Here is a 22,276-nt window from a genome sequence, read left to right as displayed (position 1 = left end):
GAAGCTTTTCAATCAACTTTTAAGTGGTCATATCTCCAAAGGTAATTAGTAGAATGGGTCAAAATTTGGTGTGATTTAGTTTCTCAATAGACCCTTTATGTGTAGCAAATTACAAAGAAATCCATGTCAATTTCATGTTGATTTGGTATGGAATGACCCAGGTGTATTCTTGTTCACAGGTTGCCAGGCAATCTTTTCCTGTGAGGTACCATGGCAATGTACGCCATTGGCTCATAAAGGCATCTTGGTATATATGTATATTAAAGCTATATAGGTATGCTGATGGCTCTGCTAAGATTTGTAAGCTTATGGGGATTGTTCAGTCCCCTACTCCCCTAATGTTGCCAAGTTTAAGACTGTATTGGTTATTAAAGAGAAAATGAGGCTGCGGCAAGAGTGATATTTGGGGCTGGATTGAAAAATACAGGTTAATATGACTGGTCACCATTACTAGGGAGGTGTATTTGGTTGTCCTCTATGAGCAAACTTTCTTAAACGGAATGGCTTAGTGACCTTGAGAACCTACAAGTTTGATAGCTCAGTCACAGCCACATGCATTTTATGCTACTTATTGTCATAGTCTGTTTTTCCATTGGAACTACTTTTTTATGTTTGCTTTTTGTTCTCTAGCTCATTTCCAACCACTGCAGTCTACAGCATTATATTAGCCCAGTTTTTCTACATAGTTTGCTGAAACGTGCAATATCTGGTACTCTTGAGCAGCTATTGTTCTCTTGAGTTTCTTTGCCTGCATGCTTGGGTGGTCTCAGCTTATTTGATCTTGCTGCTGTCCTTTCTTGTTTAATTATATCTAGACTCACTCACTCAGTGATTGTCTAGATGTGCAGTCTCACTTGCACTCTAAATTATATGCTGAGTGCCATCAGGAATGCCAACAACTTGCCACCTCTCTTCTTAATTAGCTTCCCCTACTACTCATTCTTCAGTGAATGCAGCTAACTAGTGAGAAGTGGGCTTCCAATTGCTCACGTGCCTCTTCCACAATTGTTTATCCTGTCCTCAGGGCCCCTGATCATGATTTCCATACAGCTGGCCATATATATAGAGTATGCATGCATGTTGCCATAGCTAAGAAGAGATATAGTGAAGTTAACAGTTAGTATATACATATGCATCTGATTCAGAAGAATTCTGTGAGGATCACAGAGTTAATAAACTCTTAAAAGCTATGTTTAAAGGAGGTGATCAATTCTTTCAAATGATACATGTTAGTAGTTAGTACTAGTGATGATATTACTCAAGCAAAGCTCGGAGCATCTACATGCATATCCAATGCAAATTGGTAGGATGTGCCATACCTATATAGCTAAAACTCTGGAAGCACTTCAGGCATCAGAGTGAATGTTTGACTAGCTTCTTGTACAAGTGTGTATATATTCAACACATCAAATTCTACATATATAGTGTGTGAAATGTTATGTACATTTATACAAAGTTAATAACATAAACAATGATTAACTTTGATCAATTTTTCTTGGTAACTGAGTTTCATATGATGGATTTGGTAACCCCGTATTAGTATCAGTTGGAATTTCTTCATATATAGAGTTAGCAACTCCAGGAACAGATTGCTTATCTCTAGGGGCTTCTCCATGGAGAGACACTGAGTCATAAGTGACTGGAGGATGAAGCTCTTGTGGGTGCTCATTACCAGCTTCCTCCTTTGATTTAGCATTCCCCTGATTAGTAGCATCCACTGGTTCATTTCCTTTAGTTAAGGGTGCACTGTAACAAACAACATCAATTAATGCATGATCATATTAAAATGATTTGCCTACTACACTCGTGCTAAATTATATCAGTACTATGCCAAACACATCTTATAAAAACTTCAAATTTTCTTGTGGATGCTGTATGCTAAAATAAGGATAACACATACAATTCTTGGTTTAGGATTTGTTTGGGAACTTTATTTTATAATCTGTACAGTGGTATACAATTATAAGATGCAGGGCATACAAACCAAGAGGTAAGGGATTCAATTTGGTCTGACAGTATTACATGCATAGATACATCCTTGGCTGTTTTGTCAGAGTAGTTAACTGTTCTATTAGAGTATATTTTTAACAGAAAGTGGTTGGACATGGTCCAGTAGGCAATCAAGCTGTCCTTTTAGTTACTTGGTCAGTTGATCATTATAATCCTCTCTGATTAGCATGCAAGCATTCTAAAAATTGATTGCATAAATAATTTTCATTACAACTGATTGTATTCATAGTGAAACACTTAATTTATAATGTAATTTGACACTCAGAACACTCTAGCTAGCTAACCATTTAATGGCTAAATGAACAGTTACAATACTCAGATAATTGAGGATACCGTATTTGACCAGTTAATAGCTATGGCTCATACAATAGTTGTGCCTGGATAGTAACTGCTCCACAGCCTAGAATTATTGTCATAAGAGTCACCCTCATATAAGAGCTGCAACTTGTATCTGAATAATAATTTATTATACTGATGCAAGTGCTGATAAGGCATGTTTGTAGTAGAAACCGGGCAAATGAGTTGTTTTAAGCCAGGAAATGTTTTGAGAGAAGTTAAAATGAAGGATGATACTATTGAAGAATGATTAAACAAGGTCAGTCACTTGTGAATCTGGATAAATACCACAGGCTGCTGCCACACAAACCCATAGTAGCCGACCTCAGATAGGAGCCACCTTCACATAGTACCCGCAGGGTTTTCCTTGCTGAAAGTTATAGTAGCCGAATACGGTAGTACATGTAGTCCAGCAGCTAAGCCCAAAATTTATTCACATTTTATAAAAGTGACAAACTTGGTAGAAAGTCAGCATAACTTATACTGAGTTTGAGATACTCTAATAGAGCAATCACCTATTTACTCTATTTCCTGCATGCCTAGTGTGCTTTGCACACTAAGGTACAGTTAATGATTAAATGATAGCTACCTTCAAATGACTTGCCCCTGTCTGTTCTCCACCCTTGCATTTGTTTACACTCCAGTTTGTGCTTGTGTTATGCATTTGAAAAAATGGCACTTGGGGGTGTTGTTCTGTGAGGCACTTGCCAGATATACTCAACTAACTTTATTACCATACTAGTTGTATCCGTGCAAAATGCATGTGATACTAAGACAATTGTTATGTGCTATTGTGTGAATACACTTAAATTTGAACATTACTAATGATCAAGGAGTAATCACATCAATACATACCAGTAAAGACATTATTACGCATAGCTACTGATGTGCACGCTTAATTTCTTCAATGATGTGTGGCACTAACATCTAGCTATAACGTTGGTGACCTTGCATCAACAAAGAGTGACTGATATCATAGCTTCTATAATGTAGGTTGGCCTTGTGCACTGGAATTTCTACGCATCTGTGCAGTACTCAAGCAGATGGCTTATCAAGATATATGTGTACAGTTACAGACTCTACACATGCAGAGATCTACACAGTCCTCATGAAGGTGGCGTATCAAGATGTGTCCCATTACAACTGTGCACATACATAAAAGAGATTAGTTTTGAGTGGCAGACAAATGCCACAATTGGGATGTACTCTACTTCATTTGGATGATGTTGTATGAACTAACATAAAGTGTCTGATTGTGGTATGAGGATGAGTTTACCAATAGTTGGTGCATCACCACAATGGGCTATATTCTAATTCCAACTTGCGTTTGTCACTTACAGTGGTTTATGTTTAGTTATATTGTGTTGTCTATTAAATTGGAGTTCTGTTGCTTCATCCTAGTCATGGTATTGTTGTGTTGTTATTTATTGCATGACAAAGTGCAGTACAGTATCGAGTATGGGTATTTTGCTGTACCAAGCAGGAAGGTCAATACCAGTATGTGTATTTGGATAGAGAAGAGTTGCTTTCAGAATTAAGGTATCAGCATAGCCCAGCTTTATACAAAGAGTGGTTGCTCAATTTGAGGTCATGTGTGTACTATAAGGGTAGATATTGCGATGTATGTTTTATTAGGGTAGAACTTCTGGAAGTTTCAGCTGTCCCTGTGGAGTTAACCAAGGAGTGAATAAAAGTCTTCCTACACATTGAAGACTACAATAGCAACTTCATGAAATTGTCCACGATTCATCGCCTGATAAGGTAGATGTATGTTCTATTAGAGTAGTTGAACATAATCTTCTGTTCTTCCTCACTCACAATGGTGTCATCCTGCAGTGTGTCTTTTAGGTAATCTTCCTTGTGTAGCTGTTAGGTGGAGTGACCATTGCTCGTTAATTTGCCACACCCACTATGAAACTCTCCTTTTTTGACTGTTTCCTTTTCCCTTGCAGTGGTGTTACTGGTAATCCTCCATTTTATGCCTGTCTATAGTCCCTGACCTGCTTGTCTTCATGTCGCAGTTGCTATACTTCACAGCAGTGTAGGCCTATCCTTGTAGTGGACAGCGCAGCAGGGTGCAGTGTGTATTTCCGACGAGTAACCTGATAGGAATGATCATTGCTCATAGACTTGCCACACCCACTACGAAATACTCCTTTTATGCTGGTAGCTATGTTTGCCGGATGATAGCGTACACACCAGATCACATGATCAAATTCTCTGATGTGATAGATTAAATCATGAAAAAGTGATTGATCTTATTTCATTGTAAGCTTTTAGATAGTTAAACTATGATGTCATCTGATTTCTATTGGCAACACTTGTATACCGGCAACACTTGTATACCGGAACACCACATACGTGTATCATAAACTTATAATGGCCATTGATGGTGATAAGTATCTCGCAACCAAGGTTAGCACGTAATGATAGACACAAAAACCACCTTATGACACATTGATTTGGACAGGTAGTTGGTTTAGCGAGTTTGAAGCTAATCAAGGGAAAACCCAGGAGGAGTTTGTGTTTGAAATTTTTATGGCCTCGATTTTTCTGCTTCTCATTCTATCGTCCACAGGGGAGAGAAACGTCTAGTGTAGGCTGGGATGGGGAAGGCTGGTAGCACAATAAGGGTTTCCAGAAAGTTTTGGACAGATTCGTGTCTTCCACAGGTAGTTACACTGGTTTAAAGTGCATTTCTCGTAGTATAACGAATCACCACCAATCCCGGATCAAAAGATTTGCCTCAAATTTTAGATTTGAATGGTACCGAATTCGACCAGGAACAAAGGGGCAGTACCAGAAAACAGTTAGAGAATTATTATATAGATTACCAGGGTTCTGCCCAGGAGAGTGGCAGCCTAAAGTTAACATAAAGTGATATGTACATCAGTGATAAACACAACAATTGTATTGGTCGAAGGTACCGGTCTCTTTGAACCACTGCCAACCAGTGTGGGCAGAACACTGTATTACCACAATTACAATTACCCCCGAAAAGTTTTCAATTAGCCTATTAACCACAACTATATAACCTATTTCTAGTCCATGTGATGTGTGACAAAAGATTAAGGATTCTGTTCAAAGCACAGACTTAAAAACGTACTGTTGTTCAGTGGCTAGTTATAAATCCACCAAGTAGAGCTCCTAAGGGACATTAGCAGTATAAATTACTAAAGGAAATTAAAGACATTTTGTTGGCTGTTACAATTTACTTTGTTAAATTAGGTGCACTGATGAGTCTTCGTTTGTTTTTGCTTAATAAACTTAGGTTTTACTTCTGCTAGAGATTGTAAAGTGCCATTTAATTTGGCTAAATTAAACAAAGAGCGTGTGTGTGCACATGTTGAATTCCATATCCCTTGAGATGTGTCCCTTTCTTACAAATACTTATGATGAGCAGCCTTGAGGCTTGTCAAGAGAATTTGCATTAAATAACACGATAGACAAAATACAAACATATATACTACTCACTTCATTTTCATGTTGCTATCAATTGTTGATTCCAAGCTGTAAACAAGATGCCAAATAACATTAAAATCAATACATAGCTACTCTGTACACATTATACTAACCCATAGAGATCATTTTCCACTATAGTAGTTATGCCAGAAGGAGTATACATAACTTTATCAAACTTTGCACCACCACTGTTTCTCCTAGTTTTCCACCACACCACTCCCCCCACAATGACCAGGACAATTACTATAATAATCCCAACCACAATTACAACAGGTACACAGATGGTTACTACATCATCAGAGTCATTGGATGAGGAGGAGCTACCGGACTGTTGTTCAGTACAAGTTGACTGAGGAGTTACCCTTGTTACAATTGTTGGTGCCACTGTAACCAATACAGTAGTTCTCTCTGTAACAGTTACTACTGATACTGGTGATTGTGGTGGTGATGGTGATGGTGATGATGATGGTGTAAAGACAGTATGACAAGTTGAAGGACTGGGTGTTGGTGTAGTACCAGGAAGCATTACATGATTTACCACTGAGTTAAAATATTAAATACGCATACATAAGAATTAAGATGCATTTGTTTTGTACCTTCATGCACTGAACATCCATAAAAATGAATTTCAATACAATCAAAGGTTCCAGATGAACTTCCAAGCACAACAAAATGTAGTCTCCTGGTGGTGATGGATTCCCATAGCAAGAAGCTTTCTTCACCTACACCCTCTAATCCAAACACCTGTATAGAAATTCAAGACTACATATAGTTACCACTCACAAGTTACAATCATACCCTTTCACCATCTACATTTATATAAGGAATCATTTCACCAGATCGATTTTCATAAAAGTAAGAAAAGTCAGTGAGATAGTAAATACTATATCCACTTGCCATTGCATACAGTAAGTGAACAGGTTCAGCGAAGTTTGCGATGAAATAAGAAGAGCTGTCTGTAGCACACCATCCTGTAGAGATGCTGTCTGTACCCTGAGTTAAAGCCATTGATGAATACTCAATGTTTTCAGCTGGTAAAATGTTTGCATTGTCACTGACAGCACGTGTTCGACTGCACTCTATGAAAGGAACAGGGTTAGTATATAGCTATCATTAAACAATGATTGACATGTTATGCAACACTTTCACACCTCAGATCAAAGGAATTCCAAATGATACATTTGCCATGTATACCTCTTCACAAGGATACAACTAAATGTACACCAGTGTACATACATTATAGAGATGTGTCCTTGGAAAGTGGCTGCACTTCAGCCACTTTCATCAAAGCAAGCATAGCCTTGATGTGGATATAGTGGTACTGCTCTGTTTGCTATATAAAGGCTCAGACTGAAATTAATTATAGAAACAAGTATCAGATAAAATCAGGAATTTTAGTAGGGACAGTGTAAAGTAATGCGATAAAAAGCACTGAAACAAGCTGGATCAGAGTAGTATGTTATGTCCAAATAAAACAATAAGAAGTGAATATCCTTGCTGTGCCACACTCAAAATGCACAGTGGATATTCACTTCTTATTGTTTTATTTGGACATTACATACTACTCCAATCCAGCTTGTTTCAGTGCTCTTTATTGTAGTACTATCTATACACCGTCCTACGCTAATTTAAAATTCCTAATTTTTCTTATACTTGTTTGCGAACTTATTTTGCAACCTCATGACTACTAAATACCCTGGAAACCAGTCACTATAGAGTTAATCACAGCACTAGATATTATGCAAGTAATCAACTAGCATAACACATGTGCACCACTATAGCTATAAATTGCTAAACTGTAGTAAGTTGGATTCATGTATAAACTAAACATAGTGTTGGTCACAGCAAAGAATTGCATTTAGCTCAGTATTTAAAAACACAATCAACTTTGCCAGTTGCACAATAGCTACGTTGCACTCTAATGCAACATTGCTATGTGCAAGCGATTAAGATTTGCCAGTTAAGGGGTGTGGCAGCCATTTTCATTGCAAATCATTATCCCCAGTGTTGGGCAAGTTACTTTTTACAAGTAACTAGTTACATATTACATATTACTTGCAGCTGAACTATTTAGTTACAGTTACATATTACCCATAAAATAAAGTAACTATAATAATATTACATATTATATTACTGTGTTCAGAGCCTTAAGCTGTCACATGTGAAACTAGCTCCTTATCACGTGACACGATTGCGTTGTTTGACAATGTGCAAATCTTGATTATAAGTAAGAAACTGGTGAATAAGCCTCATTCAGTAGGCTTCATTACTTTGCTGTGGCTAGGCGTTACTCAGTGGATTACTAACGAGATTAGTAACTTCGTTACTTGTAGTAATATTACATAATATTAGATTTGTTACAGTAACTATATTACTTAGGTAACGCATTACATTTGTAAGTAAAGTAACTTGAGTTATATTACCTGTTTTTATAGCGTATTTCATTATATTACTTAGTTAACACAAAAGTAATAATATTACATAACACGTTACATAAGTAACGCGTTACTCCCAACACTGATTATCCCTTACTGTGAGGGATAAAGACCCGTGATCAAAATGACTGCCACGCCCCTTAATTGGCAAGTTTTTTTTTTATCACTCGCACTATACAGTAGCTATGTTCTATCATAGATTATAAATATATTTCAGGTGAGGTGCTATTCACCAAGTTTTTTTTTTGCCAATTTTGCAGTAGTGGGTTTTCACCAAACTTCTTTACCACCAAAGTTTCTTACTATACAGTATCAACTTCCAACTTCAAAAATGACAGAGCCACGTGTGTTCAAATAGTTTGGTGCAATGCCACGTGTATTCGAATAGTTTATGCAATGTGCACCCATAGATGGAAACTCTATACTGTAGTTTATTAACACTATCAGTGGAGAACCTTGACTGATGGCCATGGTAAAGAAGGATAAAAGTAGCACACTCATTGTATATTTATCAATATAGCAAAGGTTTTCTTAAGCGAACTAGAAATGTTTTTGTGAAAGAATTAGAGCTGTACCTGTAGCCAGTTGTCCACTATGATTGACTGAAGGCATCAGGCAGGTAGGCATCAAGACACACAGTAGTGTGTCGTGCAGCCAAGAAAGCCAGTGACCACACTGTGAGTATATTTACAGGAAGAAAGAAAACAGCTTTTTCATGTATGCATACCTCCATGGTCCCTTCTCCAAAGCACACCATTTTTGCAATATACCTGTCCCCCAAGTAGGGTACACCACACAGAAAATTTGACTAAATTCACAACAGCCATTTGCGAGGTATGGGCGTTCAAAATTTCATTTTAATTTTTTCGTTTTTTTCTTCATTTTTTTCTTTTAATGTTCTATGGGGACTTCGATTTCTTTTCACACGCCTGGCAAAAATTGCTATAAAATCCAAATGTGTAACTCAATTGACACAACATTTGGCACAAATGAAGAGCGTGTAACGGTGGATTCACATACTACATTTGTTGTGAATCTGAGTAATATTCAAGGAGTTTTGAGTGTTTATTCACGTAGCAAAAGATCAAACTTCTGTCACGGCTACAGGATAAACCAAGTATAGAAATAACTTGAAAATTGGTATGTAAATAGGCTGATCATCGTAGCAGTGCCTTTTGATAGTTTGAATAGCAATAAAGTTACAGCGACAAAGTTATAAAGCAAAAACTAAGCAAGTGTAAAATCACGGGATTGAGATACTCTAATAGAACAGTCACGCGGGTAAAAAAGGTGTGCAAAAAATGTTGAAAAGAAATTACCAGAGTTCGAACCAGGGACCTCCATACCTAACACCTGCATACTGAACCACTGCTACCTTGGCTGATCACCTCACTTAATTTCTGCTTTATAAATGATTTTTTTAGTTCTGAAATCTGCTCATAATCAAACGTTTGTAATTTCATAGATCTACCAACAGAAGTACTAGATTGTTCTAGAACATTCTATGTATGTTCTATTAGAAGTCCTCAAAAAATGTGCACTCTATTAAAGTATTACAATAATATTATCAAATATTTAATTAAAACATGCAATGAAATACATTTATAAGTCTGTCTTCAATAATCATCATTGTATCTACATAGAAAAGAAGAAATGTGAGTAAAAACAAACATCAAAGTCAGCTGTAGGCTGGTTTTGGGGCCTTATAAAGTACAAAAAGGAGTGAAATCCACATAAAAACAGCCAAGCTGTGAAAAAATGATGCGCCTGGGTAAAAAAGTTGTGAAATCAAAGGTAGCGGCCAAGAAATGGCTGCAATGATGTTAATGCTTAAAAAGTTGAATGATGAATTTATTAGCATTAACATCATTGCAGCCATTTCTTGGCCACCACCTTTGATTTCACAACTTTTTTTACCCAAGCTTTTTAAGGCCGCATCATTTTTTCACAGCTTGACTGCTTTTGTGTGGATTTCACTCCTTTTTGTACTTTATAAGGCCCCAAAACCAGCCTACGGCTGACTTTGATGTTTGTTTTTACTCACATTTCTTCTTTTCTATGTAGATAGAATATGATGATTATTGAAGACAGACTTATAAATGTATTTCATTGCATGTTTTAATTCAATATTTGATAATATTAATGTAACACTCTAATAGAGTGCACATTTTTTGAGGACTTCTAATAGAACATACATAGAATGTTCTAGAACAATCTAGTACTTCTATTGGTAGATCTGTGAAATTACAAACGTTTGAATATAAGCAGATTTCAACTAGAAATTTCATTTATAAAATAGAAATTAAGTGAGGTGATCAGCCAAGGTAGTAGTGGTTCATTGGATAAGGATGCAGGTGTTAAGTATGGAGGTCCCTGGTTCGAGCTCTAATAAGGTTTTTTTGACATTTTTTGCACACATTTTTGACTGCTCTATTAGAGTAGCTCGATCCTGCGATTTTACACTTGATTGGTTTTGCTTTTAACTTTGTCGCTGTAACTCTATTGCTATTCAAACTATCAAAAGGCACTGCTACGATGATCAGCCTATCTACTAGTGTTATTTTAGTTAACTATAACTAAAACTAAAAGTGCTTTTAGTAAGGCAAATATGTTTTAGTTAACTAAAAATTAAAACTATAACTAAAAGCAAATCCATGTTAACTAACTAAAACTAAAACTAAAAAGAATTAAGAAAGATAACTGAATTAAACTATAACTAAAACCAAAAGATTTTGATATGCACAACTAAACTATAACTAAAAGGTTTTCGTGTTTTTAACTAAAACTATAACTAAAACTAAAATAACAAAGACAATATAACCATAACAAAATCTATAACTAAAATGAATTAAGAACTTCACTTTTGAGACAATGATTGATAGCTGGGGCAAGTGGTGCCACTCTTTACTAAAACAACACTATGTCACTGCGTGCATAAGTTCACATATGTTCTACAGGTGGAACAAAGCACAGAATGAAACTGCAATGCTATGTGTAGCATCCAAACATCAATATATGCTATAGTTTTTGACCTGACAATGGTTTAGTTAACTGTAACTAAAACTAAAAGTACTTTTAGTAAGGCAAATATGTATTAGTTAACTAAAACTACAACTAAAAGCAATATTATAACTAAAACTAAAAATCTATAACTAAAATACAACAGAATATTTTACCAAAACTAAATCTAAAACTAAAAATAACTGGAAAAGATTACTAAAAGTATAACTAAAACTAAAACGTTTTATAAATGTTACTAAAACTATAACCATAACTAAAAGATTTTCACATTTTTAACTAAAACTAAAACAACACAGAGAATATAACTATAACTAAATCAATAACTAAAAGGAATTAAGAAAAATTACTATAACTAAAACTAAAACTAAAATTATTGATGAAACTGACTATGACTATGTAAAACAACACAACAATTTTATATGTAAATCTACACTATATGTAATATATATGTAAATCAATTTTATATGTAAATCTAATCTATTGACTATGTAAATCTACACAACAATTTTCTATACTCGGTTTACCCTGTAGCCATGACAGAAGTTTGACCTTTTTTTACATGAATAAGCGCTCATAACTCCTTGAATATTCCTCAGATTCACAGCAAACTTAGTACGTGAATCCACCGTTATATGCTCTTCATTTGCGCCAAAGATTGAGGCAATCGAATTACACATTTGCATTTTATAGCAATTTTTGCAAAGTGTGTGAAAAGAAATTGAAGCCCCCGTACGGCATAAGAAAAAAACAAAGAAATTAAAATGAAACTTTGAATGCTCATATCTCGAAAATGGCTGTTGCAAATGTAATCAAATTTGCTGTATGGTATACCCTACCTGGGGGACAGCTATAATACAAAAATGGTGTGCTTTGGAGAAGGGGCCATGGAGCTATGCACGCATGCAAAAGCTGTTTTCTTTCTTCCTGTCAATATACTCACTGTGTGGTCGCCGGCTTTCTTGGCCGCACAACACACTACCATGCGTCTTGATATTTGTAATTCTGTAGCAACTTGACAGAAACATTTAGGGTTGATCTGAAAATACTTTTGGGCTTAATGTTACCCAACCAATACTGTCATGTTGTTGTGAGGAAAAATCGAGTCAGGTTTTTGGATTATATCACGGATCACGCCCACACATTTGCCATCCCTACTATACAGTACTATTGTACTGTATGACAAATTAATGCTCACATGACTATTATCACGAATTGGAGTCTGCCACAAGAAGCACTCAGATGAAGTGTTTCAGTAACCATGCCATTCTATAAGGCTGAGCGCTTGTGACATTTTGCTACTTTCACGATTGTAGGATGCAACATATCATCATTATGATAACTATCACAATGTTATAACTCACATGCATTATTAGCATCATGTATGCAGTACTTTGTATGAATTATATTACATTATGAAATTGTGTACAACTGTTTGCACATTTTGAGATCTTTAAAAGAGCAGTCATGTATATATGAGCAACTAACATGAAGTAAAAATTAATCTCAAAAGAGTACAAATGTCTCTTAAAATCTAGCCAGCATAGCTATACAAAACAATGAAGCTGTGAAAAAGGGTGCAGCTTTCCAAAAAAAGACTAGCATGAAAAAGATGTAATATCAAAGGTGGCAGATGAGAAAAAAAATAATAATAATGTCTGCAATGTTATCATACAGTATGATAGTACTGTATAGTAGGGATCACAAAGGAGTAGGCATGGCCCACAAAATAATATCACCTAAAAGACAGCCTCAATTTCCCCTGACGACGATGAGGCAGTACTGGTTAGGTAAAACTAAGCCCAAACAAGTTCTCAGATTGACCCGAAATGCTTTCAACAAGTTGCTACGGAATTCAAAAAATAATTTAATGGAATTGTCTACTGACTGACTGAGTAAGTAAGTAACTGACTGAATGATGCCTTCAGACAAGCATAACTTGATAACGGCTAAGGCTACGGGCTTGATTTTTTCACTGTTTGACATCACGTCGGCCCTACAGGTGCCTTTTGGCATACCGCAGTATATACAATGCATTCTTCACGAACTTACCAGTGTCCTTCTTTCATCTTTGCTGACAGCGAAAAGTGTAGATTTGGCGATAGCACATGATGGCTTCCCTTCATAATAGAAATCGTCCGTATTTTTCATAGTGGCTATTTTGATAGCAGAGGTGCTTTTCAAACAGTTCTTGATTTGTATTGCTGTGTAACGGGTTGAACATAGCCAACAACGAAGCTTAGTGGATACTTCACTTTTCAGATGGTAATTGATATAACTGGGGCGCGCGGCACCATTTCTTTTGGTATGCGTGGATTTCAGAGGTGCTTTTCGAACAGTTCTTGATTCGAAATGCTGCGTAATGGGTTGAACATAGCTGACAACGAATCATAATGGATACTTCACTTTTCAGACAATAATTGGGACACGCAGTGCCATTTCAGATGCGGTATGCGTGGGTTCACCAGTCATAATAATTATTTACAAAATAAGTTAACAAACAAGTACACAGAAAAATTTGGAATTTTCAACTAGAGTAGGGACCATAACACATCAATAAAAAGTATTGAAACCAGCTGGATTAATGCACAATATTAAATCACAGTAAAACAATAAGAAGTGTTATATCCCTACTGTGCTCAAGATGCCATAATGGAAATGCACAGTAAGGATGTAACACTTTTTATTGCTATACTGTGATATAATATCATACCCTAATTCAGCTTGTTTCAGTACTTTTTATCGATGTGTTATGGTCCCTACTCTAGTAGAAAATTTCAAATTTTTCTGTACTTGTAAATTAAGTGACAGTATAATATCATTACAGTTGATGCCTATTATTTTTTTGGAAGGCCACATCAATTTATCAGTTTGGTAGTTTAAACTTATGCAACATACTCTACATCACCATTGTAAGTGGGCCGGGTCATCCGGATTATCCAGGTCATTTGGGTCACATTTTGTCCGGCTCAAGTGGGTCTTATCCACTTCACTGAATATCTCGGTCTGACCCGGATGAGATCATGTGTGACTATAAGTTAACAAGCTCAATTGTATTGATGGAAATGCAGTTGTAAACACTCAAGAAACTTACGTGAAGCCACACCCACCATTCAGGAATATGTTTTGCTGTCTGTGCGGGGTATGTAGAGCTATGCCCACTTATCGGAACTGTACCAGCTGTGCTTTGTGGGCATGCATGCATCACCAGATTCGTGTTGCTACTTGAAATGTAGGTAACTAACTTCTGGAAATTCTGAAGCTGCATGTAAACTTACATGGAGCCACCCCCACTTGATAATACGTACGTGGAGCCACACCCACTTGATAATACGTATGTGGAGCCACACCCACTTGATAATATGTAGCTACTCACTTCTTGCAGACAATTTTTTTATAATGTAAAAAAATGTAGGGTTGACTAGTGGAACTTGTGGACTTTTAATCTAGCTCTTGGGGCACGCCTCTATTTTAATTAATCCAGGTCACATGTGGGTCAGATCCCAGTCCCATCCGGATTACTGTTCAGGTCAGTGGGTCAAACAGGGTCAACAGCACTGACCCACTTACAACACTGCTCTGCATACCAGTGTATAGTGACCTAGCTTAGATACAGTTACCTTCTGTACTTCTATACTGCCTATAAAAGCCTATAAGTTACAATAATATAACATTACCTACCTAGTACCGGACATCCATATAGTTCTACAGTTAAACAAGGAAATGGACCTTCCCAGCTCAGAGGGATTATACGCACATATTGAGCAATGACTGGATACATAAAACTTCTCACATCTGGATCTGTCCTCTGTCTACAAATATCCACACCTCTGAAGATCTATAAACATAATGTATCATCAAGTCACCCAAGTAATCCCTGCAGCTCTTTGTGCATGCACTTCAACATCTATCAACTATTACAAACGACTGGTAGTTATACAGACTATTTGTGAATAAAAGAAATTTACATTTATCTCGTTTATATAGGCCAGCATAAAATTGTGCAATAATAATGTAGAATGATATAAGCAAGAGTTCATTTTTTATATATTATGAACTCCTGATATAAGTTAGTAAACCATAGGTGACCAGGCCTGCAAAGGTAGGGCTGTGGGTACACAAGTTTCTAAAAAAAATTGTGACTCCTACTATTTTACTATGACTGCACAACTTTTAGCACTGAACATTATTTGGCTTTATAATATATACAGGTTTTAGAATACAGATATTTAATCCCACTACTGGGATATGAGCTCTTGTGTGACAGGGATCACATGCTCTGTTTTCACAGACCCGGTCACAATTAGCTTTACACATGCAAATTCTCACACATATCTACTAATACCACCAATACACAGTTTATGTATTGATCCTAGTTATATACTTACAGTGCTATTGGTAACTGGGTCAACCATACAATTGATCACTCCATCTGATCCAGCATATTCAATCATGTACTCATTCACATAAAATCCTTCATCATTAGTGTCTATAGCTATTGCCTCTAGCACCACTTCACTGCCATAGTCTATCTGTAGGTATTGTCTGCCTGGTGCTGCAGTACACACACTTTCTGCACACCACCCAAGTCCTGATAGTCTTGCTTCATGTGGTGGATAATATGGATCAAAAGAAGAAGCAGTTATTCGTTCATCAGTCACTACATCTTGATACACATCTTCAACATCCAGAGTTCGCAACTGTGTCATACATGATGTGGCTATTGTAACAGATATGTATAATATACATGTTTATTAAAAGTGAAGCAAAATCACGTAACTTAACCTTTTGGTAGCTAGCAGTAGTACTATACTACTATGTAAATAAAAGCTTGTGTACTATCTCTCATCGAAACACTTAATATAACCATCCTTACATATACAAGTAGAAGGAATTTTATGGATCAAAGAAATAAAAAGTAGTGAAACAAGGGAATAGCTAAAAAGTTGTGAAACAAGAAAGGTTACAGATATACTAGTGGACATCGAATCCCTAAACTTCAGTCTGTAACCATGACTGAATTAATGATTAAATGTCTACTTGTATATCTGCAAGTTTAGGTAACCTTCACTACTTTTTATTTCATTGATCCCTAAAATTCCTTCTACTTGTTTGTTTACTCTTTTTATAACATTATTATAATAAATGAATCAGCACATACCACAATAAAACCACCAGGAATACCACAAAAGTAATTTCGCATCAGAACACACAATCAACTACGTTATGGAAGGGATTATGCTTTGTTTTCAGCTATATGTTTTGCCTATTACATAGCATTACAATTGAAGAACTGTGTAAGAAGCATCTCTGCAATCAATCCAGTCACTATGGAAAATATGGGCGATTAGCCAACACAGCCACAAGGAAGCCGCATCCCACTATCGCGAATCAACATTTGTCAGCAAAAATAAAGAACTGGAGGACAAAGGCAAGTCCACAATGCATGTATTGTACATACATACTGCGGTTGGCAAAAAGGCATATCTTGGGACAAAGCAATGTCGAACAGTGAAGAAATCAAGCCCATAGCCTAATCCATTATCAAGTTATGCTTGGCTGGAGGTATCAGTTAAATAGTTAATCAATTGATTAGTTAGTTAGTTAGTTAGTTATTTAGTTAGTTATTTAGTTAGTTAGTTAGTTAGTTAGTTAGTTAGTTAGTTAGTTAGCTGGTTAGTTAGATAATTAGTTAGTGAGTCAGTCAGTCAGTCAGCATAAAAATCTGTTAAATACAAAATTTTTAAATTCCATAAAAACCTTTTGGAAGGGTTTTGGGTTGGTCTGAAGACATATTTGGGCTTAGCTGCGCCTAACTAATGCTGCCAAGCTGTCATGAAGGGAAATTGATATTTTTGCTGGAAAAGCCCAGTTCTTATAATTATAATTGTCAGCAATGAGTGTATTACTCAGTGCTATACACAGTCCTATGCTGTCGTAAGCTCATCAAGGCACATGGTAGTGTGTTGTGAGGTTAAGGAAGCCAATTTTAACGCATAGATAGTTCCTAGATATGAAACAAGACCATTTTGCTTTGGAAATGCCCTCCATCTTCAGTAGTCTACATACCAAATTTATGCATAAGTAAGCATTCCCAAGATATGAGCCTTCAAAATCATTTAATTTCCTCATTTTTTTCTCCTTTATTTTTGCACACTTACAAAAATTGCCATAAAACACAAATACACTATCTGGTTTGCTTGAAATTTGGCATACATAGGAAGGATTTAAAGATGCCAAATTTTGCATGAATATGATAATCACTCGTGAAGTTATAAATGATTATTCATGTAAATACCCCCACAAGGTAAGCCGCTTATGGAAAGAAGCAGAAAACTGATACATGGATAGGTTATCTATATATCAAACCTCAAACAGTTTTGTGATTTGGAAGAAATCGGGCATGAAAATACAGCACAAAAGTCAATGGTGTGTAACATTCACACAACTGATTTACAATTAAAAATGATTACTTGCCACGCCTATGAGGCAAACCAGTTAAAGTAGTGAGTCAAAAACCAGTGTATAGGTGGATTAATCAGATTAATCATTGTGGAAAGACCTCTCAGTGGTTTAGAAGAATTGAATTGAGTAATAATGCAAAAATCATCAAGTGTACAATCAAGATACTCTAATAATGCAGCCACCCTATTAGAGCAGTCAGCTATGCCTAAAGTAGTCAGACATGTTAAAATCACCATGTACAGAGTTCAATTATATAACAAGTCACCCTGTAGAGAGTTCAGCTACAAAAAAAGTCATCCTGAAGCTACTTTACAAGTCACTCTACAGAATTCAGCTAAGTTAAAAGTCACCCTGCAGATAGAGAGTTCAGCTACAAACAAGTCATTCTGTAGAGTGTCCAAGCCCTTACAAGTCACCCTACAGTTCAGTTAGATTACAAGTCACAAAAATAGTGTGCTTTGGAGAAGGGGCCATGTAGCTATACAAACGTGAAAATGCCGGTAAACCCATTGTGTGGCACACTGGATTTCTTGGCTGCATGACACATTGTCATGCGTCTTTTTGTTGCTTATATTAAAGTGTAAAGATCACTGAGATGGACGTTCTAATAATTACTGATGCAATACAGTGTGGCTTGTTAAGTAGCTGAATGTTCTATACAGTATCCTGTAAAGAGTTCAGCTGAAAACAAGTCACCTGTAGAAAGCTTAGCTACAAACAAGTCACTATGTAGAGAGTTCAGCCACAAAGAAGTCACCCGTAGAGAGTTCGGCTATGTTACAAGTCATCCTGTAGAGAGATCAGCTACAAAAAAGTCAGCTAACTTACAAGTCACCTTGTAGGGAGTTCAGTTATGTCACAAGTCACCTTCTAGAGAGTGTACTTATGGTACAAATCACCCTGTAGAGAGCTCAGCTATGCTATAAATCTCCTTTTTAGAATGCAGCTACGTAACAAGTCGAATGGGCCACAGAGCAAATTTGACTAAATTTGCACCAGCCGTTTGTGAGATATGGGCATTCAAAATTTTGTTTAAATTTCTTTGTCTTTTCTTCCTTTTAAGCCATGGGGGGCTACAGGGTCTTTGATTTATTTTGCACACTTTGCAAAATTGCTATATAACACAAACAGGTAACTAGATTGCCTCAATATTTGGCATAAATGAAGAACATATAAAGGTGAATTCATGTACCAAGTTTGCTGTGAATCTGATAAATATCCAAGGAGGTATGAGTGTTTATACACGTAAAAAAAGATCAAACTTCTGTCACAGCTACAAGGTAAACCAAGTATGTGAATAACTTGAAAATTGGTGTGTACATAGGCTAATTCCTTTTGAAAACAATAGAGTTACAGCCACAGCATTATAACACAAAAAATCAAACATTTGTAAAATCATAGGGTCAAGATACCCTAATAGAGCAGTCACCACAGGGTAAAATAGGTGCACAAAAATGTCAAAAGAATTTACCAGGGTCCAAGCCAGGAATCCCCATACCTAACAGCCACATCCTTAACCACTGCTATCTTGGCTGATTACCTCACTTAAATTCAACTTTATAAATGAAACTTTCTAGTTTAGGTCTGCTTATAAGTAAATATTTATAATTTCATAGATCAATACTTACCTTCCCAAGAAAATTTAACTAGTTTGCTTAAGTGGTTTAACCTGTAAGTGCAACAACAAATCGCAGTGAGGCTGACTGCTCTATTAGAGTAGCTCAATCATGTGACTCTTGTGTGTGTTTGGTATTAGCTTATCTATTTATAAAAAAGATTTTGTAGTATTCTAATAGAGCACACACACAGTTTTTCTAAGTACTTCTCATACAACACACATACAATATTCCATGGATAGATATTATACTCTGGTATAGTAAACTAGATCTTCCATTTATAAGGTAGAAGCAAATGAAGTAACTGCTGCAGTTGGCATAAAATGCATGTCTCAGGCCAAAGCACCATCAAACAGTAAAGAACTCAAGCCCATAGTGTCAGTTAGTTACTTGGCTAGTTAGTTAGTTAGTTAGTTAGTTAGTTAGTTAGTTAGTTAGTTAGTTAGTTAGTTAGTTAGTTAGTTAGTTAGTCATCTGTCAGTCAGTAAAAAATTCAGTCAATTGATTAATTAAACCCACTCACTGCCAAATTTGTAGACACTGCAACCTATTGCTTCTAAACTCCTATAACTTATAAACCACACAATATATAAAACTATACATGTATCAAATTACTTACTATAGAACAAGGAAATTAATTATCATTACATAACCACAAAAGCCTTCAGAGTGCAAAAATTGGCCTACATTAAACCACACATAAAATTTTAACAGTTTAGTACTGTTTATAATAGCACAATAAACATCGCTAAACTGTTGACAGTAACTTTAGGTCCACTTTTCGGGCATTTGAGCAAGCGGTATGTGCATACGCTGCATATACTATCGCACGAGGCCACTGATTTGAGACGTACAGCACACCACTCTAACCTATATAATTTATATCTTTACTATTTCTCTTCATCATCAGCAGTGTTATCACTACTGCAAAGAACCTGCTTATTATTGATCATCAAAAGTTGTCATTTTACCCACAACAGTGTGCAAGGGTCCAGTTATCCCTGTTCCCTTTCACTTAAGGGCAGGATATGCACAGGGGCTACTGAAACGTTTAATAAAAATTACAGAGCACTTAGAAAGTGATGCTACAGGTGTTTATAATTGATTCTGTCATATGAGATTGTGGCAGTGAGTAAGTTAATAGGAAATTGTTAATATTCCATAGAAACTTATTGAAAGAATTTTGAGGTCACTCTGAAGGCATTTTTGGGCTTGGTATGCCTAACCAATACTGTACCAAGCTGGTTTTCAGTTTTTTGGGGCAAAAAAAGCCGAAACCTCCGTGCACCATTTTTAGTACACAAGGTCATTATGGTGCATTTTTACGTACTTGCCAATTTTTAATAGAAGCGGTGACCACCAGAAGAATTAGTTCTTTTGAGTACCCCTTCTACTGTAATACTGACAAGTAGCTACATAATAATATACAACAAAAGTCAAGGAGTCTGCCACCAGCCAAATATCATGTGTAAGATTCCGAATCTCACCAATTGTTTGCAAAGAAACCAAGATTTTAGATCTAAAATTTGAAATTTGCATAGCTAGCTACACATATATTAACACTTTTACACACTCAGATGGCTTCTAGACTAATTGAATCACTGGCAAGGCCAGAAATGCAGATAAAGTTGTGCCTGTTCTACCGGTAAAGTTGATAATAATAACAACAGTGCTCATGAGACTAAACTGATTGCAAGAACACACGAGATAATTTACAGTATGATTTACAAGAAATTTACCATATTTATCCATATAAAAGCCTGGGAGTTTATTTCCTATAACTGATTTTGGACCCGGTGTGTAAATGAGCCCAGCGTCTATTCAAACCCAGGTGTTTATTTCTTAGAGCACATGAGGCAAAGGGTGATTGTGAACAAAGTGGTGATGAGAGTACTTATATAATCAACTTACAGTTTGGAATCTTCACTTTGCAACAATGAAATATGAGTGTTTATCCAGTATATAGAGTCTTGTACAGCACATGACTCTGGCATTTATTAAAGCCCAGTTTTTGGCACCCTGGTATCTATACGGACCAGGCATGTATTCTGTAGTTTGGGACAAAGTACCTGGAATTATTTGAGCCCAGGCATTTGTTTGAGCCCGGCTTAATATGGATAAATATGGTACAGACTTATAAAAGATTTGTCGAGATTCCATTTTATAGGAGATCCCGGACTCTTGACCAAGATTCCAGATTCCATTTTGGGATTTCAGGTAATTTGTCAGTTTGGATTCCAGTTTGTCGGTACCAAAAATGGTGCACACTGTAACAATGATCTTGCTGATCGAACCATCTGACTATCTCACTCGAGCTCACTATGCAGTACTGAGCTAAGGCATCACCACCCTGTACAGTGGCCTCGTTCAATGCCGGCCCCTCGGTTCAATATATAGCTACTCTTGCTCCGAGTCAGCCATGCCGGTGCCACCGGATGAAAACATGGTCCGTTTAATGCAGTTGCACGGCCCGGTTTGTAAACCTATCTGGTAGTATACTAAACACGTGCATTCAATCACTATATAAATTGTCGTGTGTTCTACTATCGAGTCAGTTGTATTCAAGATCTCAGTTAAGTACATAAAAACCTGATATGTGAAATGATTACCTCTTCCAGCTGAAAATACAACATCTACAACAGCGTAAAAAAGCAGTAACTCAACAAGAAAGCGTGTCGCTTTGTTCCCCGTCATTCTTCTGTTCTTCCTTGTTTAACCTCGCGCGACTCCACCCACATTTACGAATAGTATCCGGAGCATTAACGCTGACGTATGTTTGATTGAAAGTCTGCTACCCGCATTATTATAATGATAGTCTATATTTATGCTGTTTTACATTGTTCAAAGTTAAGAAGGTAGCTAACTAAACTAACCAGAAATGGAAACTCACGATCTGCAAAATGGCTCCTTTAGCTGTACATATTAAAGCTATAA

The 22,276-nt window shown here is 36.4% G+C and overlaps 1 protein-coding gene across 1 annotated transcript; it reads right to left on the bottom strand.

Moving 5' to 3' along the window:
* Positions 1–1,376: 1,376 nt before the first annotated feature.
* LOC136250429 (uncharacterized) lies at positions 1,377–22,092 on the bottom strand. Its single transcript, XM_066042639.1, has 8 exons — positions 21,952–22,092; positions 15,650–15,981; positions 14,943–15,099; positions 6,607–6,887; positions 6,405–6,552; positions 5,922–6,348; positions 5,821–5,856; positions 1,377–1,746 (listed from the first exon to the last, which is right to left on the bottom strand). Exons 1-8 carry the CDS (start codon positions 22,034–22,036, stop codon positions 1,476–1,478), a joined length of 1,737 nt encoding a protein of 578 aa, XP_065898711.1. The 5' UTR covers positions 22,037–22,092; the 3' UTR covers positions 1,377–1,475.
* Positions 22,093–22,276: the final 184 nt, after the last annotated feature.

The sequence above is a fragment of the Dysidea avara genome, chromosome 3, assembly GCF_963678975.1.
Source record: "Dysidea avara chromosome 3, odDysAvar1.4, whole genome shotgun sequence".
In the NCBI taxonomy this organism is placed as follows: domain Eukaryota; kingdom Metazoa; phylum Porifera; class Demospongiae; order Dictyoceratida; family Dysideidae; genus Dysidea; species Dysidea avara.
The sequence above is the reverse complement of the archived record's forward strand: the minus strand, read 5'-3'. Positions and strand labels throughout refer to the sequence as shown.